Genomic DNA, 24373 nt, shown 5'->3' with positions numbered 1-24373 from the left:
CGGCCGCCCCGCCAGGCCCCGCCCCGTGTTCCACCTCTCGGAGCGCACTGCGCCTGCGCCGGCGTCTCAGGCTCAGAGGCCCGGCGGCCGCGGCTCTTTTGTTTCCCCGCCGGAGTCCGAGCCGGACCCCGAATCCGAGCCCGAGTCGGAGCCGGGGAGGGATCCTCATCAGCGGCCCGGGCTGCGAGCGCCCCCCCCGAGCGGCCTGCGGGGCTGGAGGCGGGCCCGGCCTGCCCGATGGGGCGCGCCCCCCGCCCGCCGCCCCCGGCCCGCGCCGCCGCCTGAGCCGCCCGCCCGCGCGATGGAGCCCGGCCGCGGCGGCCTGGAGGCCGTGGGCAAGTTCGAGTTCTCGCGCAAGGACCTGATAGGGCACGGCGCCTTCGCTGTGGTCTTCAAGGGGCGCCACCGGGAGGTGAGGGGCGCCGGCGGGCCCGGACCGAGGCCCGGCGAGGGGGAGACCCCTCCTCCCCGCCGCACACCTGGGACCCCCGTCCCCGCCCCACACCCCGCGACGCTCTTGTCCCCGCCCCACGCCCCGGGCCCCCCGGGCCCCGCCCCAGACCCGCGGATTCTTATGCCCACCCCACTCCACGGGCCCTTCATCCCCATCTCCACATCCGGGGCTCCCTCGCCCTTACGTCTCCCGGACACCTCATTCCGATCCCACACCGGGGGCATCGCCACCGGCACCGGAATCCCCCCAGGTGCTTACCTGGCCTGGGGTGGCCTTCTATGGTTCTGGGATTCCCGGCCCCTGAGGAACCTTTGCGCTTGGTTTTCAGAAGCACGACCTGGAGGTCGCAGTCAAGTGCATCAACAAGAAGAATCTGGCCAAGTCCCAGACACTGCTGGGGAAGGAAATCAAGATCCTCAAGGTGAGCGGGTGTTAGAAGTGATAGGGGAAGGGGGTGCTGGGTGAGCCTGCCTTGGTCATAAGAAACTTGGGTTTCTGTCCTAGGAATTGAAACATGAAAACATCGTGGCTTTGTATGACTTCCAGGTAAGGCTCCAGGCTGCATTCTCGGTGGGGAGGGGGTACGCTACCCTCCCAGGCTGGCCTGGGCACAGCCCGGTCCTAGACCAGCCAAATGCTGGAGACCCTGGTCAGTGGTGGAAGGTTCCAGTCCGGTGTCTCATGTTGGGAGAAGGAGCTGAGCACCTGTGTGTATAGATCTCTGTCTGGCCTGCCCAGGACTCCGGAGACTTGATTCTCCATTCTTGGCCCGGTTCTGGGCCCGGGCTTCTCAGGGCACGTTGGGAGGGCCCCACCGCCCCCGGCTGCCTGACTGCCACAGGCCCCAGGGAGCACCCCCGTTGGAGTTACTCTGACTGGCCGAGGTCTGGCTAGCTACTGCACAGCCCTCAGGGGCTGTCTGGCCCTGTGGCCCTGACCATGGGTCCTGTCCTCGGCGTAGGCAGGCCCGGGGCAGGGCAGTCCCGCCGGCCTGGCCCACCTGTCGGGGCCGGCTGGTTGTTTGTTGACATTGCTACAGCGGCAGGGCATTGGCCAGTCTCTTCCTGCGTCAGGCTGGGGGAGGGGAGGGGCCGAGGGAGATTCCTTCTTGCTGGCAGTTGGGGCCAGACAGCCCAGGCCCGAGCAGCAGCGGCTGGGAGGCGGTCAGGCCCAGCGGGCTCAGGAGGCCTCAGCCGGGTTTCCTCACCGCCCCCAGGTCCCCAGGGCCTGAGGCGGGGCCCCGCTTCGGCGAGCGTCCAGGACCCTGGACACCCAGTTTGGGGACGGGGAACCTGAGGCCGCAGATCTGCGGGCCAAAGTGCTGACTAATGATTTTGAAACCTGTTTACGGAGGCCACGGGACCGGCCCCTGGCTGAGGGGAAGTTCCCAGCCCGGCTGTCTGTGTTTTGGTGGCCTCCTCCCTCCTCCCCTGCTCTCCCCCTCCCCCTTCAGAGCTGGGCCGTGGCCTTGGGGGCTGTGGCGTGACGTGAGGTGACGGGCAGGGCACGGGTCCAGTGTGACAGCAAGTACCTGGAAGCCGGGCACTGGGCACAGAGACACTGTGTCCCGGGGCCAGGAGAGCGGCCCCCCTGCCTTCTCCGCCTCACACCTTTCCTTGTCCCGCCCCCCCCGGAGCCCCCGCCCTCCTTCCTTCCCCATCCCGGCCGCACCGCACACCTGCTTGTGGGCAACGCTTCTTCCTCTCTTGCTGGCAGTGAGTCAGCTCCCCTGCTTGGAGGAGGCGCTCGCTCGGAGGCCCGTGTGGCCCCCCCCACCCCCCGGGGCCTGGCCTCTGCCCTCACCCCCAGGGTGTGGGCTGGCCCTCTGAGTCCGTGGACGCCACTGAGACACATGGGACCCGAGAAAAAATGGGCTTTTACAACTAGGTAAGAGATAACTTAGCTAAAAAAAAAGATTATAAAGCGGACTTGGGAAAAGGCAACCCCTTTCCCTGTTGACCCCCGTCTTACCCCGGAGGCACGGCCTCCCCCATACTGGTTGTTTCTGGATCTCTCCAGGGACAGAAACACGTTCTTACAAGCCCCTGTGCCACCACAGCGTCCACGTGCTGTGGGTATCTCAGGGAAGGATCTTTGTCACTCCACAGTGTCCCAATGTATGTGAGAAATTACACCCTTCTCCCAAGAAAATTCCCCCTGAACTCCTGCGAGGTTACTGACCCTAAGCTCACACGCTGAAGCTGGATGACCTACTTCAGTCCTGGCTCTGCCCCTTAAACTAGCTGTGGGTCCTTGGGCAAGCATCTTAACCCCTCTGGGCATCCATCTCTTGCTGTGTTAGAGACGATGGTGTTGTGCTCGCATCTGTGTGCGCACTTGCTGTTCCAGTTGTGTCCGTGGGTGTTCCTTGCGGTCGCATTGGTACGATCGCCCCACATTGCAGGGCTGACTTTGCCCAACCCCAGCTGAGGGCACGGGTGTTTTTCCGGGATTCTGACATGTCAGCGGTGTGGGAGAGACTGGCCTTGCCCTCACTTCCGGCCACGTGTGTGTCTGTAACATGGGTTCCTGGACAGGAGTCCCTGGGTAAGGGGGGACACGTGCGTCTGGTTTGGGACAGTTGTCAGATTGCGGTCCCCAGAGGTGGGCCTGGACACGGTGCTGCATTCAGAAGGGCCGGTCTCCCCACATCCTTGCCAGGGGGGTGGTTATCAGACTTGCATCCTGGTGGAAAATGACATGTCCTTGTTTTTTCACTTGTCGTGAGTGAGGCTCAGCATCCCGACGAGTGTATTAGGAAAACCACCTGTCCTACGCATGATCCCTGTTGGCCTTTAATCACTGAGGTTGGATGGCACTGTGGTTAACGACCGGCCGGCCCCCAGCCATATTGCCTTCCCTGAGCCCAGCTCCTCGATGTACTTTGTGTGACTTAGCTTGGGCAGGCTCGTCAGCCTCTTGGTGTCTCAGTGTTACCTGTAAAATGGGACATAACAGCACACCTGCGTCGTAGAATGGTTGTGATGAGAACCTGGGTCAATTTACATCAGGTGCCTAGATCTGTGGCTGCTGTAAAACAGGTGCTATATAAATATTGATTTGTAGGAGCTCTTTATATATGAAGGAAAGCCCTTTTGTGATCGATTACATTCTCTCAGGTTGTAGTTTTGTTTGTGGTCCTTGTGGAATAGGGACGTTTGTCAGGCTGATGTGGGTGGGGTGGGGGGGAGGGAGCTTTGGACTGTACTCTGTTTTGAGACACCGCTGACCATGCAGAGGCAGCTGCAGCCTGGCGCCTGGGGCCTTCCATTGAGGCCGCACCTGAGTGATCTATGGTATCTGGACGTGCTCTAGCCCGGGGAGGGTGGCCGTTGCAGGAGTCAGGATATAGGACTGTGCCACCTGCCGGGACCAGCCTGCCCAGCATGCCCCAGGAGGAGGGCTGATGGCTACAGGCCTTGCCCTCCCAAGGCGGCTGGTTCCCACAGCTGGACGTGACTCACTCACCCAGGCCACCCAGCTGCAGACAGCCGTCCCACCTCCTGCTGACGTGTGGCCGGTAGGCACCTCTGTCCTGCTTTACTTTAGTGCCTTTCAGGACACTGCCAGTCCTCAGCCTTGCCGTCTGCTCTCTGAGAGGCGCCAGGGCCCCGGGGGCAGGGTGCGGGCCTTGTGGGTGCCCCTTGGCATCAGCCCCCGAGGTTAGGGCCTGTGAGTAGGCCTGAGGGTTTGGGCAGTTCTGGAAATGCTTGCAAACTTGTGTTATTGCTGTTTTACCGATTTTTTTTTTTTTTTTTTACTTAAAATTGTGAAGCATAATACATCCTGGGCAGTAGGAAACTCAGATTATTATGCTTTATGCAGCATTGGGCAGGACTCCTAGGTGAGGTAAGAGATAGAGTGTGCTGGCCCCAGGGACCCGGCCCCCGAGCTTCTCCCTGCTGTGGGCCCCCGTGGCCCTGCCATTCGCAGGGACCTCTCTCTGCCTGTGTGCTCTCAGCGCCGCGCTGGCCGCCCGGTCGATGGCCTGGAGCACAGCTGCTGCTGGCACACGCGTGGCGTGTCCGTGGGCTCACTGGGTGTGCCGCGGCCAGGGCTTGGTGGTCTCCAGTGGTGTGTGTGCGCTCGGTGTTCTCCGGGGATCGGGCCGGCTCACGCCCCCCCTGCCCTGAGTGTCCCCCGGCATTTCCGAGTGGGGGGCGGTCCCAGTGCCGGGAGGAAGGGAGGGGGGGCAGGTGCCTCCAGGGAGCTGCCCGCACACAATGGGCAGCTGGGGAGGCTCCCCGAGGAAGGAGGGGGGGCTGGGCATCCTTCCCTTCTGGTCGCTGTCTGGCAGAACCCCGGGGGCGGCTCTGTTCTGGCTCCCCCGGGCTTTGACCACCTTCCTGAGCGGGGACGGCTGGCCCCTGAGGAGGTAACTAGGTCAGTGCTGGCCCACCCACCCGGCCCAGCCCAGGCAGGGAGTTGGGATCCTATTAAGCAAAGCACCTTAGCGCCCCATGGCGGGGTGGCCTCCTACGTGCCTGGATGCCCGTGCCAGGCTGCTCAGGACGCCTGGCTTGGCTCCAGGGCCTGTGGGACCCTGGCAGGGGCGGGAGAGGGCTCTGTTTCGTCTCCCTTGCACCTCAGGCTGGGGACCCTCTCCCCCTTTTTTGGGACTGCACAGGGAGGTAGTCAGGACTCAGTGTCCTGCTCAGCCCTGCCCACCCCAGCCACATGGGGCAGGGTTGCGGGACCCCTGTGTGTCCTGTTTCCTTCCCTCAGGTGGGCTGTGAGGTGGGCGGGACCTGCCTTGGCCCAGGGCGGCAGCTGGCCGCGGAGCAGTGAGGGCACCCGGGGTGGACATGGGGTCTGGCGGGCCCGTGCCTTGGCCACGTTTATGTTTCTTTCTTTTCTTTTTTTTCAAGTTTGGTTTTTTTGGGGGGGGGGGGGCGGGGAGAGAGAGAATGAGCAGGGGAGGGGCAGTGAGAAAGGGGGAGAGAGGATCTAAAGTGCGCTCCGTGCTGACAGAGAGCCTGGTGTGGGGCTTGAACTCACAAACTGGCTCAAGACCTGAGCTGAAGTTGGACCCTTAACCGATGGAGCCCTTCCCCCCCGCCCCGGTGCCCCACGTTTATATTTCCGTATCAACGGGATAACGGGTCTCCCAGAACCAACCTGAAGATGAGAACACACCGGTAATTCGCACCTGCCTCCCCAGGAGGTGAGCTCTCTCTGGGACGTGGCAGTCATCTGCAGCCGCGGGCAGCGATCCCAGTCTTTTCAAGTGTGGGGCCCGAGTCTAGACTGACCCCAAGGAGGTGGCTTGGTGCCTGGAGCCTAGGTGGTCTCTGTTCACCCCCAGGGAGCTGGGGAAAGCCAAACTTAGCCTGTGTGGAGGCCAGCAGCAGTGGGACTCGAGGCAGGCGGCGCTGACCCCTCCCGGCCCGCCGACGGGCCCCCAGCAGTGCCTGGCCTGGGCGGGGGCCTGGGCACGGAGCCTGTCTGCAGAAGGGCCCCCCTGGGGGCCGGGAAGCCTGCTGCCTGCACCATCTCCTGGTCCCTGTCAGGGCCAGCGACCGTGCCGCTGGGCTCTCCTGGGACCTGGCTTGGTGTTGGCCCAGAGGCAGGCCGAGAACGAGCTTCCAGGCCTGGGCGTGCTTCCGGGCCTCACCGGGGAAGTGGCCCGGCCTGCGCCAGCCAGTGCAGTTAGGGTGTCACAGGCCTCTGAGGGCCCACCTCCCAGGTGAGGGGACAGATTCCAGCAGGAAGGGGCTGGTCTGAAGCTGTCGTCTGTCCCAGGGTGGTGGGAGACTCCGATGTGGCTCTCCTGGGTCACGCGAGCCTGAATGCCCCACAGTGAGGTTGGCTTGGTGCTCCGCCCTGGGCCCCAGCCCTACTGTGCTCTCTCCCCGCCGGCCCTCTGTGCCCCCTGCCTGGGAGGGCCCGCTGGGGATGAGGCTGACTCCCGGCCAAGGGCAGAGGGACAAAGATCAGAGGGGGAGGAGGAACCTAGGCCTCACTCTGGCCTGCCGCTCCCTGACTGTTCCCTGAGGCTCCGTGAGCCCCAGGAAGGCTTCAGAGTGGTCTCGGGAAAAGAGGCCTCCGGGGAGGCGACAAGCTGTGACCCGTGGGGATGGGGCATGCCTGGGGTGGGCAGTGGCCAGGGGACCCAGGGCCCGGGGGGTAGGGTCTTTGGAGGGAGGGCACCTGCCATGACAGTTGGACGCTTGCCCTGGCCGGGGTGTGGGGAAGGGTGGGAGTGGGGCCAAGGCCCTGTGCCGGTGTCCTAGGGTCTCAGGCACCGGGTAGACTCGTTGTGACTTCTGCTGAGGGGATCTTCTTTCCAGGGGAGGTAGTTGCAGGCTCTGGGGCACTCCCAGATTTGGAGAGGGGAGGTGGGCTGGCCAGGGGTCTGCACCTACTGCTCCCGCATAGCCCTGGCATTCCTGCCGGTCCTGGTGGGTCACTCCCTGGGGACACCCGGGGGGAACCGATGCTGTGTCTCTGTATTGCCCGTCACTTTGGCCCTGCCTGTCCTCGGTCGGTGGGTGAGTTTGGGGCTGTTCTGAGAGCTGAAGGGGCCTGGGCCTGAGTCTCAGCTCTACCGCTCTGCTGTGTGGCCCGGGGCAGGGGACTTGGCTTCTCTGGGCCACTCAAGACCAGAGTGTTCACGGTGTCCCTGGAGCTCACTGGTCAGTAGTAACTGTGGAGCACGCCCGGCAGGCAGCGGAGGTGGCCACGGTCAGGGTGATGGCAGGCAGGGAGCAGGTGGCCTGAGTGATGCCATCTAGCCCCTCCCTCTGCCCTCTGCAGGGTCCTGTGCCTGGAAGCCTCCCACCCCTCCTGGCTGCCAGTCCCTGCCCACCTGGCTGCCTCCCTCCTGGTCTCCATGTCCCGTCCCGCCCCGTGTGTGTGCCTGAGACTCCCTGTAGTTGCCCAGGGTTATCTCTCCCTTGCAGCTGGCTTGGAAGGACCTGCCTGTGTGGAGAGCCCCGCCCTCCCAGTGACAGGCCTGGGAGCGAGGGGTGGAGCATGCTTGGAACAGGTCCCGAGGGGCTTCAGTGTTGGTCTCACTCTGCGGGTACAGCCCTGCTACCCAGCCGTCCCCCCAGGTTGTCCTTGCCCTGGACACACAGCCCTCCGTTGCAGCTCTGGGGGGGGCTTCTCGTTTGGGGGGTACTGACCTCAACGTGGGGTGTCACCCAGGACGGCAGCTTGTGTCCCTGCTCCGTGCCCACCTTGAGTCTGTGCTCAGGCCCCGACCCGGCCACAGGGGGGCCGAGCCAGGAGACCATTGTCCCACCAAGCGTGGGTGGGGGGCATCCCTGGGACCTGAGCAGGGGTGGGGGGGGGGGTGGCCCACTGCTGGAGGTCAGGCCTCTGGATCATTGTCAGGTTCCCCTCCCAGAGGCCACTAGAAATGTCCTTGGAGCCATTTCCCTGCCCCTTCCCCGGCACCCCTTCAGGCCTCCCCCCACAATGCTTGGAGGACTTCTGCCGGGTCACAGACTTGCCTCCCTGCACAGTGCGGGGGTGGGGAGTTGGGGTTGTGTGGGGAGCAGAGAAAGGGCTTATGCTGTGGCTCCCCAGGCCCAGTGGTGTGCTGGCACCGAGGTCTGGGGGCCTTGCTGCTGGCTGGCAGAGCCCTGGCCTGGGGGAGAGCTGGGGACGGCTGTCTGGGGACAGCAGAGAGGTTAAGGGCCTGCCTGCTTGGCTGACCTGGCTTCTGGGGCCTTGTTACTTGGCTGTGACTTGGGGATCTCAGTGGCCGCATCCAGGTGGAGGCGTCCTGCCTGCGGACGAAGCCTCTGCTGGTGGCACGGGGCCCCGTGGGTGCCGGCTGTTGGGGTCGGTGGTGGGGGCCGTCTGTGCTGGCCTGGGCCTTGGGCTCCCCGGTCTCGTGGGGGTGGACACCGCTGAGGATGGCAGCAGCGCCCGAGGCCACGGGTGGCTGAGAGCTGAGCCGGAGGCCGGCCTGTGCTGGGCTCAGTGGGCTGGCGCCGACCTCGTGTGTTGGCGTCTCCAGCGCTGGAATCAGGAGTGGCTTCTGAGGTTTGTGGGTCGAGGCCCTCGCACCCTGGCTGTGTCCTTCCTGGGGACCTGGGTGCTTCACTGGCTGGGTAGAACGTCAAGCTGAGCCCTGTTGAAACCTCAGGGCTGGGCCTGACCCTGATGTTGACGGTGACCTGGGCAGTTGAAGGTTGCCCCCTGCCCGCTCACCCACCCCCACCTCTCCCCGGACCCCAGCCTCCTGCCCCGACTTGGCACATGGAGTGCTCTGATTGGCTGCCACTCCTGTCATTCGAGCCCACGTGCAATGACCTCAGAATCGAAACCCCGCAGCCCTGGGGCCCGCCAGGCCAGCTGTGCCCGTGCTCGCTGGCCTCTCGAGTGTAGCCCAGCTGGTGTTGAGGGCCTGGGTGCCGGGCGTCTGGGGCTCACTGAGGCCGAGGCGAGCTTCCTGGGGGACTGGTGGGGGGGGCCGGGTGGAGAGTGCTCCCCTCCACTTGTCATCGCCTCTTCTGTGTCCTGCAGGAAATGGCCAATTCCGTTTACCTGGTCATGGAGGTGAGTTCCTCCCGCAGGACCGGCTGTGAGGGCGGGGAGGCTGGACCCTGCTGGCTCCTGTACCTTGTCACCTGGGGGTTAGAAGCTGCTTGCACGTCTGTGGGCTTAGGCTTAGGGCCACTACGTCAGGAGCCCCGGCGGCCCTGGCAGGTGCCTGAGGGGCGGTAAAACGCCTCCAGTGACCTCTTCAGTATGGATCGTGAGGGCCGCCTGGCCCAGGAAGGAGGCCGGCAGCACGGGAGCGGGTGTAGGGTTGGGGGGAGGACGGGCGGGGCCGGGGGAGGGTCCGGCCGGGCCGCTGACCGCTGACCGGGCTGTGCCACTGGTCTGTTGCAGTACTGTAACGGCGGGGACCTGGCGGACTATCTACACGGTGAGCGGACGCCCCGTGGCCGGGAGGGCCGCGCGCCCCGTCTCACCCCGGCCTCGCCTGCGAGGTGGCCTGATGTGAGCGAGGCCCCCGGGCTCGATGGAGGTGGCGGGTCCCCTGGTCCCCGCGGCACTCGCCGGGGAAGACAGAAGGGGCGGTGGGCCCCCGCTGGGGGCACAGACGGGGTCGGAGCCGTCGGGAACAGCCTCGCGGGACAGATTCAGTCTGGAAGAGCCCCTCTTGAACGGGGCCCTAAGTGGTTTGTGGGGAGGCGTTGCCTTCCGACGACCACCCCCCCCCCCCCCCCCCCCGCCCTACAGGGTCCCCGAAGCGCTCGGCCGGCTGGGCTGCAGGGCCCCCAGCAAGGCCTGGCTTCCCACCCAGGGCGGTAGGCCGTCACCCACGCCCTCACCCCGGAGGGCAGGCCCTGGGGCTCAAGTGGTAACTGAGAAAGGGCATTAGGACAGCAGCACCTGGCGGCGGGTGGGGCGGTGGCACCGAGACCCCGAGGGGCTGGGCGGCCAATGGGGAGAAGATGCCGGCCCCCTGGAGGCGGTGAGCCCGACCCACCCCAGGGTGAGTCACGGGGGGGCCGCAGGAGGCACTGCGGATGCCCTGGAGGGCCCAGAGGGGCGCGGAGTGCTGGGGGGTGGGGGGGGCAGCCCCTCCCCCGGGCGCCTGGGTGAGCCGCGCCCCCTTCTCCCTGCAGCCATGCGGACGCTGAGCGAGGACACCATCCGGCTCTTCCTGCAGCAGATCGCGGGCGCCATGCGCCTGCTCCACAGCAAGGGCATCATCCACCGCGACCTGAAACCCCAGAACATCCTGCTGTCTAACCCCGGCGGGCGCCGCGCCAACCCCAACAACATCCGCGTCAAGATCGGTGAGGCCGGGGCTGGCGGGGGCCCGGGGCGCCGCACGGGGAGCCCGAGAGCTTCGGCCGCCCTGCTCACGCGCCCCTCCTCCCCCGCAGCCGACTTCGGTTTCGCCCGGTACCTGCAGAGCAACATGATGGCGGCCACGCTCTGCGGCTCTCCCATGTACATGGTAGGTGGGCCGCCGCCAGCCCCCGATGCCCCTGCTGCCCCTGCTGCCCCTGCGGGGCCCGGCTCCCTCCCGTGGCCGTGGCCTCCCCTCGGGTGGCGGCCTGAGCGGCTGTGCCGCTGTTTCCCACCACCCCCGTGGCAGTCGGGGCACACAGTCCGGTCACCAGGCACCACTTCTCCTCTTGCCCCCGGCGCCGACCCGGACCGTTGACCCCACAGGCCCCCGAAGTCATCATGTCGCAGCACTACGACGGGAAGGCCGACCTGTGGAGCATCGGCACCATCGTGTACCAGTGCCTGACGGGCAAGGCGCCCTTCCAGGTGAGTGAGCCTCAGCTCAGGCGGGGCCGGCTGCTGATTTGCACCCTGACGTTCCCCTCTGGGTCCCGGCTGGGCCGCCAAGGGCTGTTGCCCTGCAGCCTTCCCCCACGAGAGTGCGGCGCGGCCACGGTCACGTCAGGGCCACGGCTGGAGCGCGCGGGCTCCGGAGTGGTCCGTGTGCCCGCGTGTGTGTATGGGCCGAGTCTTGTGCCCTGCCCCCCTGCCCGGGCCAGTGTTGGCGTGATGCACTGCGTTGGCGTCAGGCCCCGGGGCGCTGGGCGCCGCATTTGGTAAGCGGCAGCCTGCTCGGCGGTGGGATTCCAGAGGGCGCGCTCAGGGCTCTGAGCCCACCAGGCCGGGCTGCAGATCCCGCAGGGATTTCACGGCCTGACCAGGCAGCTCTCGCTGTTGCCAGCTTGCCCCTCAGCCTTCTTTGACTGCCTGGTGACCCAGGCTGGCCCGCTGGCTCCCCACACCGCCCCCCGTCCCTCGCCATCAGCCCCGGGAAGGTGGGGTGCTCTCTTGCTCTCGGCTGCGTGCTCGTCCTGGGCTCAGTGCCTGGCACCACAGTGGTGTGCGGTGGGCAAACAGACGACCACATACGTGCCGGCCAGCCGCTCCCCATGGGACACAGTGCCCGTGGGGAGGGGAAGGCTTATTCTGGGGTCCTTTCCAGGGTGGGGCTCCCAGAGTAGTTAATTTCAAGAAGCAGACCTCCAGTCATACCAGGGGCCTGGCCGCCTCGCTTCTGGCCCGCCTGACACTCCCCATGTGGTCCCGGTGGTCCACGGCCTGGATGGGGGAGGAGGGGAGCCTGTCCCAGGAAGCCTGGAGGGCGTGTGGTGTTCGGACCAGGGCCCCGACTCTGGCCGGGGGACCTCCCAGGGGGCCTAGATGCTCATGCCGCCCTCCCTCCCAGGCCAGCAGCCCCCAGGACCTTCGCCTCTTCTACGAGAGGAGCAAGACCCTGGTGCCCACGTAAGTGCCCTCGCCTCCTCCCCCCCCCCCCCCCCCCCCGCCCCCGCCCCAGGTGGGCAGCCGCATCATGCTGTCTCCCGGCCCTGCCGCAGCATCCCCCGGGAGACGTCCGCCCCGTTGAGGCAGCTGCTGCTGGCCCTGCTGCAGCGCAATCATAAGGACCGCATGGACTTCGGTGAGCGAGGGCCGTCCTGGCCGCGTGCCCCCCACCCTGGGCTCCCGGATGCCCACGGTCCCTGTCCCGGCAGCACGGGGCCGCGAAAAGCGCGGTTTTGCTGCGGGAAAGCCCCGGGTGGGTGGGGGGCCGGCCGGGACCGGGTCCGGGGTCCCAGAGGGAGTCTCAGGTGGCGCGGAGTTCCATCTTTCCTCCGGGGGCCCCTGGGGCCAGGGCTCTCAGACGCCTCACTCACCCACCCTCCTTCCTGCAGACGAGTTCTTCCATCATCCTTTCCTTGACGCCAGTGCCACTGTGAAGAAGTGTGAGTCCCCCGGGGGCCTGGGGGCCCCCAAGGCCGTGGGGGGGCTCGCGCACAGCTGACTCCGTGCGGCAGGTTTAGAGGGATAGGAGCTGGGGCGCTGCCCTTGCCGCAAGGTGCCCGGGTCCTCTGGGTGGGCGACGGCGGGTTCCGCTCGGTGCGCTGGTAGCTGTGCGCCTGCTGCCGCTGGGCGGGCCTTGGCGGGCTGGGGAGGGAGGGGTGGGGACGGTGCCCGCGCGCTGACCTGTGCCCTCGCCAGCCCCCCCCGTGCCCGTGCCCTCGTACCCGAGCTCCGGGTCCGGCAGCAGCTCCAGCAGCAGCTCCACCTCGCACCTGGCCTCCCCCCCGGTGAGTCGGTCGCGGGGGGCCCGACCCCGGGGTTTGGGGCGCGTGGGTGCCACACTGGGGTCAGAACGGCACCGGGACGCTTGCCTTTATTTCTGTGGCTTTGTCTGATCCGCTCACACAAGGCGCGCCGGACACGTTCTGATGACGGAACGTCGGAGCGTGAGAAGCTGCCAAAAATCCCTTTTAGCCCCTCCCCCCAGCCCTCGCGTCCCAGAGGCTGACCCGCTAGGTGTGGGTCCGTGTTCCTCAGGGCCTCCGTGAGCGCTGGTGTGCGCTCACGGGAACGGGGGCAGGGAGGCCTTGAGTCCTGGGGACCGCCGGGGAGTCCCCGGCGCCTCGGCACGGGGGCGGGGCCGTGCCGGAGGCAGACTTCGACGCTTTATGATAGTGAGCGCGCACGGCCTCCCTTTCAGGCCTTTGCGGGCTCGTGGAGCAGCGGGGGCAGGGCTGTGTGTCACTGAAACAGGGTCTCCCCAGGAGCTCCGTGCCAGCTGGGGGCACAGCGTTTCAGAAACCGATGGGAGAAGGGGTGCCCCTGGGGAGGAGAGCGGATCGTCCCCTCCCCCGGCGCCCAGCAGCCCCTTTGCCACCCGGGCCCTGGGGCCGGGTCTCAGTGGCCTCCCCTCTGACCCGCAGTCCCTCGGGGACATGCAGCAGCCGCTACAGAGGACACTGACGTCCCCGGCCGACGCTGCTGGCTTCCTGCACGGCTCCCGGGGCTCCGGCGGCAGCAGCAAGGACTCGTCCTGCGACACAGATGACTTTGTCATGGTCCCGGCCCAGTTTCCAGGTCGGGGGCCAGGGTTTGCTTCATTGTGAGCCTGCGTGCGTGTGCTCGCGACGCTTTCTCTGCCTGTGGGCCCTCAGGGTGGGTTCTGGGAGCCGTACTGCGTCAGCCAGGCGACAGTCCAAGCCAAGTCCTGCCGGTCACCAGTGGGTGGTGCGGACCGAGTGCCTGTGCTCAGGCCCTGCCCTCCCCCCCACCCGCCACGCAGAGCACCTGCTCGCAGGAGGGAGCTGCCAGCGCAGTCTGAGCACAGGCAGGGCTCAGGCCTCTGGGACAGGCCCGGCCCCTCCCTAAGCCCGCTCCGGGGGTCCCGGTGTCCTCTCATGCCCCTGGACGTTGACACTTCCTTTTGCTGCCCCTGGCCATCTCATGACTTGGGTCAGTCAGACAACGGGCCCACGTTGGGCGAGGCGAGGAGGACCGTTGGAGAGGTTGATGGGGCAGATGCGGAACCCAGGGTGCCAGAGGAGGGCTTAGGCCTGGACTGGGGGCCGGGGGCGCCCGGCCTGGGCTTGGCTGAAGGCCGGGGTATGCACAGAGCACCCAGGGTCTCCCTCGAGAGCCCCGAGGTCCAGTCAGGTAAAGGGAGTCCCCGGTGCACATCACAGGGGGACCTGGGAGCATGGCTTCCTCCCCCACTTTGTCTCACGAAGCCGCCCTTCCTGGAGCCTCCAGCTACTACTCCCTGGAATTGAGTGTGGGGTCACCCGGGAGCCGGGGTGGGTGAGGTGGCCCAGGGGGGTGGAATGCACACCTGTCCTGATGCCCAGCCTGCCCTGTCTCCCACCCGCAGGTGACCTGGTGGCCGAGGTGGCTGGAGTCAAGCCCCCACCGGACAGCCTGATGTGTAGCGGGTAAGCCCCCTGCCCTGCCCTGCCCCCTAACCGTTTTGGGACACGGACGTGCTGGCTCCGGCCGGTTGTCCTTCTGCCCTGCCCGGGTCCAGTCGGCCTGAGGTGTGTCCCGCCTATGTGCTCTGTCCCCACCAGGAGCTCACTGGTGGCCTCGGCTGGCCCGGAGAGCCGTGGCCGGACCCCTTCTCCTTCCCCACCCTGCAGCAGCTCTCCAAGCCCCTCCGGGTGAGCAGAGGCTGGGGTGGCGCAGCGTTGGGAGTGGCCCAGAGGCACGGTTAGGGCCTCCAGCCCAGGTCTGGCTTTGCAGACAGCACTTGAGTCTGGAGGTCCTGTCTCAGTTCGGGCCTCGAGGACACTGGGCTTCTCATGGGTGGTGGCCCACGGGACGGGGCTGTGGTCGGAGGGATGTAGACCCGGGAGCGGGGAGCTGTGGGGACTGCTAGGGACCAGTGTGGCCACCACCCCGTCCCCATCCTGCAGGGCTGGGTGGGCTTGGGTTCCTAGGGCCCAGGTCGGGAGCAGGCCCAGCCTCACTGTCCTTTGCCTGGCCTTTTTCCACACGTCCCAGTGGCTGGTCCCATCCAGAAGCCCCTTGGGCACAATGTGCATGGGGTGGGGTGTGAACAGTTCCTGCTGCCTGAATGGTGGCAGTGCTGGGCACATGCAGAGGTGGGGAAGCAGGTGGCCTGGGTGGCCTCTGCCCCAGGATGTTTGCGCCTGGGGTTCAACCCAGTGCACTGTCTCCCTCGACCGCCCCCCTGCCTCTCCCTACCACAGCCGGGCCGGCGCGTTCAGCAGCAGGTGCGGTGTGTCTGTCCCCATCCCAGTGCCCACGCAGGTGCATAATTACCAGCGCATTGAGCAGAATCTGCAGTCACCCACCCAGTACCAGACCGCACGGTGAGTCTAGTCACCCCTCACCACCCACCTCTGTGATTACAGGGGCTCCCCCTAGCGGCAAGGCATGCCCTACAGCGCTATAGTAAGGATCCCACTACAGGGTTTTCTCACACGCACAGGTGTGCAGGCTGTGCACTGTGTGACTCTCACCGTCACAATTTATATTGTGGACATGCAGATATCCTACATTTATTGGGACAGCTTTCCGGCAGATATCACTATCCTGTTTTGTCTTAGAAAGACCGAGATGGAGCGCGTAGGTGAGCAGGAGAGAGGACCAGAGGGAGAGAGAGTGAGAATCCCAGTATCTGCTCAGTGCAGAGCCCGACCTGGGGCTCGGTCTCACGGCCCTGGGATCATGGCCTGAGCCGAAATCGAGAGGTGGATACTCAACCGACTGAGCCACCCAGGTGCCCCTACAAGACCCGATACTGATTTCTCACTAACTCCAGTGAGCACAACAGGAGAAGGCCTTTCTTTTGTAACTCCCAGAAGGCCCTGTGGGCCAGTGTCGTCCCGGCAGGGACCGTGACCTCAGGCGTGAGGATGCCCCCAGGAAACACGGGGTCTCCACTCCCTAGTTATCGCTGTAGGCAGGAGGGTGAGGGGTCCAGTCCTCCCGAAGGCTCCTGGTGAGGCCTGTTATTTGAGTGGAGGAGGACGAGCCATCTGGCCTGGCCGTGACCCTCGCTGCACGTGGCTGGGGGCCTCACCTCATGCCTGCTCGTGCCCCCAGGTCCTCTGCCATCCGCAGGTCGGGCAGCACCAGCCCCCTGGGCTTTGCCCGGGCCAGTCCGTCGCCCCCGTCCCACGCCGAGCACGGAGCTGCCCTGGCCAGAAAGCTTTCCCTGGGCGGGGGCCGGCCCTACACACCATCTCCACAAGGTGAACCTGGGCGCCCTGGCGGAGGATCCTGAAGCGGGCCCGGGCATCTCCCCGGGCTGGGGGGGGCGGTGGGGAGACTGGCTGTCTGTCAGGGCGTGACCCTGGCGATCCCTCTCTCCTCAAGCTGGAATCATCCCTGAGCGGCCGGGCTGGAGCGGGGCGCCCTCCCCACAGGCACCCGAGGTGCGGGGCGGGAGATCCCCTCGTCCAGGTAGGTGCGGCCCTGGCCCAGGGGCAGGAGGGCAGAGCCGGCGCGGGCTGCCTCCCTTCTTACAGTTAGGGGAAGGCGGGAGTCCCGCCAGACGGTTTTCACCATCTCAAGCTCAAGCCTGGAGACCGTACAGGAGCACTCGGGGATTCGGTCTGTGCGCCCACCACACGGTCTGCCTTGTGCACCGTCGGAGCAGTGAGGGTGGAGGGGATAGTTAAGATCGAGGGCCTCACGTACACGCTCCTGCTTGGTGGTGGCGTGTGCCCGGCTGGGTGGCCCCCTCATGGCAGTGACCGGGTCTTGTCCCGTCCCGTCCCAGGCTCCTCTGTGCCCGAGCACTCTCCCCATGCCGCCGGGCTGGGCTGCCGCCTGCACAGCGCTCCCAACCTGTCTGACCTGCACGTTGTCCGCCCTAAGTTGCCCAAGCCCCCCACGGACCCGCTGGGGGCCGCGTTTGGCCACCCCCAGTCCAGCCCCCCGCAGCCGTCCCATGTGCTGCAGTCCTGCCGGCCCCTGCGAGGCTCGCCCAAGCTGCCTGACTTCCTGCAGCGGAACCCCTTGCCCCCCATCCTGGGCTCCCCCACCAAGGTAATGGGGCCCGGAGCTCGGTGGGGACAGGGAGGCGGGGAGGGGCCGGTCCCGGGAAGACCTCAGAGGGTGGCTCTGTACTGAGGACCTCTTCCCGTGCACCTGCACAGGCCGTCAGCGCCCTGCCTGGCAGGGTTCCCAGGGGACGGGGCCTGGGAACGGGGAGCTTTGGGCCCAGAAATGTGAAAGGTGCCACACGCGCTCCGGGACTGCTCTGGGCAAACTACTCACCTCAGCCCTTGCCGCAGTTCCCTCCTCTGTGAGGTGCGGCCAGGCCCTGTAGGCACGGCCGCGGGGGTCCTAGGGGCGTGCGCGTGCGTGGAGGCGCGGCCACGGGAGGGGAGGGGGGGGGCGGTCCTAGGGACGTGCGCGTGCACGCGCGTAGAGGGTGTTGCGCTTCCTCCCGCACGTGCCGGTCTTGTGTCTGCGGTGCAGACCCGGGGGTGGAGGCCGCGTGGGTTCTGGGCCGCTGATGCCCTCACGACGGCCCTTCTCTGCACCCTGTCTGCGCCTCCTAGGCTGTGCCTGCCTTCGACTTCCCCAAGACCCCCAGCTCCCAGAACCTGCTGACGCTCCTGGCCCGGCAGGGCGTAGTCATGACACCGCCTCGGAACCGGACGCTGCCTGATCTGTCAGAGGCCGGACCGCTCCAGGGGCAGCAGCTGGGCCCTGGCTTGCGGCCCCCCGAGGACACCAAGAGCCCCTTTGGCAGGTGTGCGGGAGGGACTCCTGCCGTGGCGTTCTCTCTGGGGAGGGAGGAGAGGCCCGAGTAGGCCTGTGTGTGGGGAGCGGCCTGCTCTGCAGCTCTTCCCCTGTGACCCTTTCTGAGTCTCACTCTGCGCGTCCGTCCGGTGGGGGACGCTGCCTGCTCCAGGGTGGGTGGAAGACCGCAGGGCCAGCATACGTGCAACCGGTGCTGGTGCGGTCTGGCTGCGCTCAGGCCCTGGCTGGGCAAGGACCCACAGGCCGGCTCATCCCCGCTGCTCACCCCGCAGGTCCCTCAGTACCGGGCGCCTCACCGATCTGCTCCTTAAGGCTGCGTTCGGGACCCAGGTCCCTGACTCGGGGAGCACGGACAGCCTGCAGGAGAAGCCTATGGAGATCGGTGGGTGGGCGGGGGCTGCCCCGCGGTGGGGGTGGAGGCAGGGCGCCCGCAGCAGGGACCCGAGCGCGGCTTCTCTCTTGCAGCGCCCTCTGCTGGCCTCGGAGGGACCCTGCACCCCGGAGCCCGTGCTGGGGGCGCCAGCAGCCCATCTCCCGTGGTGTTTACCGTGGGCTCGCCCCCCAGTGGGACCACGCCGCCCCAGGGCCCCCGTGCCAGGATGTTCTCAGGTGAGGACCGCGTGGTGAGCCTTCAGGCTGCAGGGGGAGAGTGGTCCACGCGGATGGGTCAGGACGGGTCGGGAAGCCTGAGGTGCTGACGTCCTCACACGAGGGGCAGGGATAATGCCCACAGCACCCGCCTGTGCGGTGCTCTGGGCGCGCGAGCCCCGGGCCACGCGGACGCCCCCAGCTCTGGCTCCTGGACTGGGCGGGGGGGGGGGGGGGGGGGGGGGGGGGGGGGGGCGCCGCCTGCAGCAGGGGCAGGAGCCAGGGTGGACGGAGTTCCCGAATGTGAACTGAGGCCAGCAGCCAGAGGGAGGGGCGCCCGGTCGGGGTTGGGAGGGGTCTGGCGGGGAGTTGTGGGGAGCGCGTCCTGCATGCGGGAGTGTCACAGCTGGGGCCCTGTCCCCACAGTGGGCTCCTCTGGCTCCCTGGGTTCAGCTGGCTCCTCCTCTGCCCGTCACCTGGCTCCTGGAGCCTGCAGCGAGGTGGCCCCGGAGGTCCCGGCCCCCGGCCACTGCCGCAGCTTCGCCGATCCCGTCACCGCCAACCTGGAGGGGGCTGTGACCTTCGAGGCCCCCGACCTCCCCGAGGAGACGCTGATGGAGGTGAGCCCCGCGTGCGGCAGGCCCACGGACGGCGGGGCCGGGGTGGGTCGCAGCCCCCACTTAGCTGCCCGCTTCCCCCCAGCAAGAGCACACCGAGATTCTGCACGGCCTGCGCTTCACTCTCGTCTTCGTCCAGCACGTCCTGGAGATCGCGGCCCTGCGGGGCAGCGCCGGCGAGGCGGCCGGGGGCCCCGACTTCCAGCTGCAGGAGAGCGTGGTGGCCGACCAGATCAGCCTGCTGAGCCGGGAGTGGGGGTGGGTGTGCCTGGCGGGGCCTGGGGTTGGGGGAGTGGGGGAGGCGGCCTGGGGGCCGGGGTCTCCGAGCCCGAGCCGCCTGACGCGGGTGCTGCCCTCCAGCTTCGCGGAACAGCTGGTGCTCTACCTGAAGGTGGCCGAGCTGCTGTCCTCGGGCCTGCAGACCGCCATCGACCAGATCCGGGCCGGCAAGCTGTGCCTGTCGTCCACCGTGAAGCAGGGTGAGTGCTGGAGGCCAGAGACTGGGCATGTGAGGGTCCGGGAGGGCCGGGGAAATCCCTGGACGGAGAGGCCAGGTGGAGATGGGTGGGAGGGGGTCACCTGGGAGCAGCGGGGGGTGGGGGGCTGGTCCCAGGGAAGGGCTGGGAGGAGGGTGGGAGGGGGTCACCTGGGAGCAGCAGGGGCGGGGGGGGGGGGCGGGGGGGGCGGGGAGGTGGGACGACGGCAGCCCCGGGGGTGGCCTGAGCTGACGGTGGCGGTGCCCGTCCCCCCCCCCCCCCCCCGCCCACAGTGGTGCGGAAGCTCAATGAGCTGTACAAGGCCAGCGTGGTGTCCTGCCAGGGCCTGAGCCTGCGCCTGCAACGCTTCTTCCTGGACAAGCAGCGGCTCCTGGACCGCATCCAGAGCGTCACTGCCGAGAAGCTCATCTTCAGCCACGCGGTGCAGACGGTAGGGCGGGTGGGGCGGGCGACGGCAGCGTGGGGGCCGGGGTGGGGCATGAGTCGGTGCTGGGCTGGCGCCCTCCGGGCCCGGTCTGGCGCCGGGAGCCCGCCTGGCTTTTGGCCCCAGTGCCGGGGCTCCGCAGCCCAGGGGGCATCCCTGGCCACACCCCTCCGCGAGAGTGACTCCGTTTCCCCAACTGTGAAGCCAGAGACCTGGTTCTCAAGCTTCTTGGTGGGTGAGTGTTCTCCGGGAGAAGCCGCTGCGGGCAGCCGCGGGAGCCTGGGCCTTCTCTGCTTCCGCGGCTTTGGCGTCTTTCTGCCTCCAAAGAATGGGCTCCGAGGAGGAGGCGGCGGTTCCTGCGAGAACGTGTTTGTGTAGCATAAGTGCGCAGCCTGAACACAGGTCTGGGGAAGTCGGCCTCCCCCTCCCTAGCGGTGACCGCTGGTGAGTTAGGCCATCGCAGGCAGTAGTGAGCACGCCTGCCGAGGGGGCGCCCTGCCCGCCAGCGCCGGCTTTCTTGGGGCGGTGTTGGCCGGCTGGTGGCGCGGGGCTACGTGGGCCCGTCTGGGCCCCCGAGTGGCACCAGCAGCCCTCATGGCGTGCCCCCGGTGCGCGTGCCAGATGGTCCTGGGGACCGCCAGGCCCGGTGTAGGGCTGCCAGGGCAGCTGGGCTGAGCCCCCCGCTTCCCCGGAGCAGGTGCAGTCGGCCGCCCTGGACGAGATGTTCCACCGTCGGGAGGACTGCGTCCAGCGCTACCACAAGGCTCTGCTGCTCATGGAGGGGCTGCAGCACCTCCTCGCCGACCAGGCGGACGTGGAGAGCGTTGCCAAGTGTGAGTGCCGCAGGCCAGCCCCGGAGGGGCGGGGAGAGGCGGGCAGCTCGGGTCCCCTGACGGCGTCTCCGTCACCGCAGGCAAGCTGTGCATCGAGCGGAGGCTGTCCGCGCTGCTGACCGGCATCTGTGCCTGACCGTGGGGTGCCCGAGGGGCCGGATCTCCTGCCGATCCCACAGGCTCGGGGGCGGCCAGCTGGCCGGGCTTGAAGGGACAAGCCTGCGGCCTCGGTGCTGCTCGCTGGCGTCGGGAGAAGGTCGGGGGCTCCCGCAGAGCCAGGCCTCGACCTGCGCGTCCGCGTCCTGAGCTCTGCCGCGGTGGGCTTCGGCGTGCTGGGAAGGCCCCGGGCAACCCCAGTCCAGGCCTGGGCCCCCGCCTCGCAGGTTAGCAGAGCTCTCCCGGCCAGCAGTCACGACTTCCCTTGGCCGCCTCGCTGGCAGCGGGGGCGCGTGTGGCCGGACCGCCGGGCGGCCCCGATGCCCACCGCCGCGCGGAGGACGAACAGAGGCCCCGAGACCGCTCTACCCAGGAAAAGGTGCGGCCCCCTGGTCCCCCTCCTTCCCCAAGACCACCCACCCAGCTTTGTGAATCACGGAGCACTTTATGCAGGCGGCCCTGGAGCAGGACTGCCCGCCAAGTCCCGCGTGTTGCTGCGGGGCGCGTGTATATACCTATATACATATATACATATATACATAGTCGTGCGAGCGTGTGCGAGCGTGTGCGCTGTGCCTGCTGCCGGGACCTTCTCGGGGAGACACAGACCTCTTATTTAAATGTTCTTGTAGGGACAGACAGTACGAAGCACCGAGCTTTCTGAACCCAGGACAGACGTTGAAGTCTATTCCACTTTACTCCTGAAATGTGTCTTATTTTTCTGCAGCTCTTTTTTTTAACAGAAGAAGACAATTTGTAGTTTGTTTTGGAAGGGTGGGGCAGGACGGGCGGGTCCTGGTATTGCGCATGCGGCGCACACACGTGGGTGGAGGTAGGAGGTGTCTGTCAGGGTGGCCCCCGCCCTGCCCCCCCCCCCCGCCGTCCCCGCCCCACCTGACCAGGGGCTGTTTTGTGCAAAGTCTCCCATCCAGCTTTCACGGTGGGTTTTGATGCCAAAGTCGTGTGTGGAGCTCCCCCACCCCCACCCCAGGCTGGGTCCTGGCTGCCACTGGGGAGCCCGGGGGTCTTCCTGGCCTGCCCGGCCCTGCCTCGCCCCCCCCTCGTCTATATCCTGGAGAGGGCAGAGGAAGCCTGCCGGAGTCCAGGCACCCTGGGTGAGGGGTTTAATGTCTTACATCAAGACACAGACATCTTTGTGTTTCTTTCTTTGCAATACTTGAAATATTGCCACTGTGCTTGGACTTAGAACCAGCCCCGCGACTTGTTCCTCGCTGCACGGAACGTGTTCGTATTTATTGCTTTATGGTCGGCTGAGATCCAGGCCACCGGGACGCTGGGGCCACGGGAGGGGACTCGTGGGCACCCACGCGGACTGCCAGCGGATCTTGTTCTTTACGAGACAGCACCTGACTCTTGGTCTACTTTAAAAGGAGTTTTGTGTGACCCCCCCCCCCCCCATTTGCATTAAATTGTGTAATACCGATTTAAGGAAATAAACCTTTGGAACTGAGTGGGTGTAGCTGACGGTTGATGTGTCACCATCTCTAGTTTGTGTCACACACCGCGTTCCGGGTGGCCTTCAGGAGCACAGGAGTCTGGCCCTGCATGTGCTGGCTGCTGGGCTCAGCCTGGGGCACAGACCCCCAGGGCTCAGGTGTGCAGATGGGAGTTTGAGGCTGTGTCCATCCCCCGGGCACCGGGGCCGCCTGTCCTCGTCCCTGAGGGGGTCCGGGAGGCGGTGCGGGTTGTGAGGGGAACCCGCGCTGGACTGCTCCCTCTCCGGCGCTCTGATTCCGCCCTGATTCCGGCTGTGCTGTGGTTGGTTGCTTTTCCTTTACGGCTGCTGACCTTCGGCATCATTTCATGTGCCCGATGGGCCGCTCTTAGGATTGCATTTTTAAAGCTACAGCTGTTCTTGTGACTTAAAAATACCTCATTACCGAAAAGGCTAACCGCAATAAGACATGAAAGCTTGTGGGGAGGTGGTGTCAGAGGCAGCAGAAGGTGGGGCCTGGAGGCCCGGGCCCGGAGGCTCCCTGCAGACCCGGCGGTGCTGGTGGGGAAGGGGGCGGGCTGGCGGGACCCATCCGCTCTGTGGGGCTCCTGGTATGTTAGTAACAGGAAGGAACGCCCAGGGGATTAGGACAGTCATGGCATTTTGTTGCTAAATTAGCAGACTTCAGAGTGCCCACACTCCCCACCAGCCCTCCCTCCGTTTCTCTGATTGTCCACACCTTGGGTGGGTGGGGGACATGTGGACCTACGAGGACACACGCCATCTCCCTGGGGCCATAGTATACGTTAGGGCCCACTTGCTGCCGTCCGTCTGTGGGTCGGACAGATGAACGATGATGTGTATCCACCACCACAGCATCACACAGAGCAGCCTCACTGCCCCCTGACCCTCTGTTCTGCCCATTCCCTCCCCCCAGCCCCGGCAAACCTGGTCATCTCACTGCTGCCATACTTTTGAGTTTTCTAGAATGTCCTAGAGTTGAAATCACATAGCCTGCAGCCTTTTCGGACTGGTTTCTTCCATTTAGTGATGCACGTCTAAAGTTTCTTCACGTCTTCATGGCTCACTTCCTTCTAGCTCTGAATGTGACTCCGTTGTCTGGATGGATCACTTTATCCAGTTCCAAGTTTTAGCAGTTCTAGCTAAAACTGCTATAAACATCCCCTGTGCAAGAACCTGGTGGGAAGGGGCGGGCCCAGGAGGGCTCGTCCTGGCGTGCAGCAACTCTGCGGGAAGGACTGGCTCCTTTCTGTCCTGGGACCTCACGTGTCCCTGCACGTTCCAGGCACATGCACAGGGGCCCTTGGCCAGGAGGACCGGGCTCAGGCTAGCCACCGGAGCTGGTGGGGTCCGAGGAGGGAGCCGGTATGGTGGTCTGCCCCCCACACAGTGCATTGCAGGGAGCCTCTCACCTGACCTGTCACGGTGTGCACCTTCTGCCTGCTTCGCTTCTACCGGGACCCCTGGGCAGGCTCAAGGAAGGAACAGGTGCCTCCATCCTTCCCACCCGATGGCCTGGCTGGGGGCGCGCGGGGGGGCTCCTCAGGGGCTGCAGGGGGCACAGCCTGGGGGCTTGGGCCTGCCCCTGAGACAGACCCCCACCTGGTCTGGGTCTCCGTTCCAGCACTGAGAGCCCTTGGCTCACGTGTGGCAGGGAGGCACAGCCTGCAGCCTCTGCATCCAGCCCTGCCAGGTCTCGGTTGGGTTAGTCCTGGACTCCTGTGGATGCCCTCCACCTGGGGCTGCACGGCCATCTCCTCGGTGGTGAGGGCCAGGGTGGGGCCTGTGCCCTCAGAGCTGCTAGAGCAGGGAGGGAGCATTCCCTGCAGAGGGCATCTGTGGGAGGAGGGTGGGGGTGCCCCCTGCAAAGACAGCCCAATGCTTCCTAAAGCTGCTGAGCCACAGAGTTCCCTCCGTCACACGTGACCGGGCCCTTCTGTCAGCCCTGGAACCTGGGGGCCCCTCTCTTCCCTCCTGCCGAGGGGGTGGGGGCTGTCCTGGGGGTTGTTCAGCACAGGTGAGCCATCCTCTGTCACCTGCATGAGCTCCTTCTCATCTTCACCTTTAAGCGTGGAGTGTGGTCCAGGAGAGACCCCTGTCAGCAACCACTAAGCCCCGCAAAACTACGAGGACGTGTGCATCCCGTTTTTTTCATTGCGGGCAGTGTTTCCAAGGTTCACTCACGTCGCGAGCGTGCGGCCGGTACTTACGGTTCGCTTTGCACACGACACTTTTTACTTTGTGATGCCCTATTTATTTTGCCGATTGGTTGTTCCACTGTGCGTGCCCCCACTAGAACGGGAGCTTCACAGCTACTGAGCGCCTGGTC

At 66.3% G+C, this 24373-nt stretch overlaps 1 protein-coding gene across 2 annotated transcripts; it reads left to right on the top strand.

Moving 5' to 3' along the window:
* Positions 1-107: 107 nt before the first annotated feature.
* Positions 108-22038, top strand: ULK1 (unc-51 like autophagy activating kinase 1). Of its 2 annotated transcripts, XM_078435960.2 has the most exons (28): positions 108-412; positions 783-875; positions 959-1000; positions 8933-8965; positions 9302-9338; positions 10045-10218; positions 10309-10382; positions 10601-10702; positions 11622-11680; positions 11773-11855; positions 12109-12159; positions 12416-12504; positions 13141-13294; positions 14085-14145; positions 14281-14370; positions 14923-15045; positions 15782-15930; positions 16055-16141; positions 16461-16729; positions 17248-17441; positions 17725-17834; positions 17918-18061; positions 18467-18660; positions 18743-18915; positions 19018-19136; positions 19427-19584; positions 20276-20411; positions 20492-22038. In XM_078435960.2, exons 1-28 carry the CDS (start codon positions 302-304, stop codon positions 20545-20547), a joined length of 3165 nt encoding a protein of 1054 aa, XP_078292086.2. In that variant the 5' UTR covers positions 108-301; the 3' UTR covers positions 20548-22038. The 2 variants fall into 2 exon arrangements, with proteins under 2 accessions (XP_078292086.2, XP_078292087.2); XM_078435961.2 differs by lacking the exons at positions 108-412; positions 8933-8965; positions 9302-9338 and having other exon boundaries at positions 856-875.
* The last annotated feature ends 2335 nt before the right edge of the window (positions 22039-24373 follow it).

Source organism: Panthera onca, chromosome D3, assembly GCF_046562875.1.
Source record: "Panthera onca isolate mPanOnc1 chromosome D3, mPanOnc1 haplotype 2, whole genome shotgun sequence".
Lineage (NCBI taxonomy): Eukaryota > Metazoa > Chordata > Mammalia > Carnivora > Felidae > Panthera > Panthera onca.
This window is presented reverse-complemented; position numbering and strand designations above follow the sequence as displayed.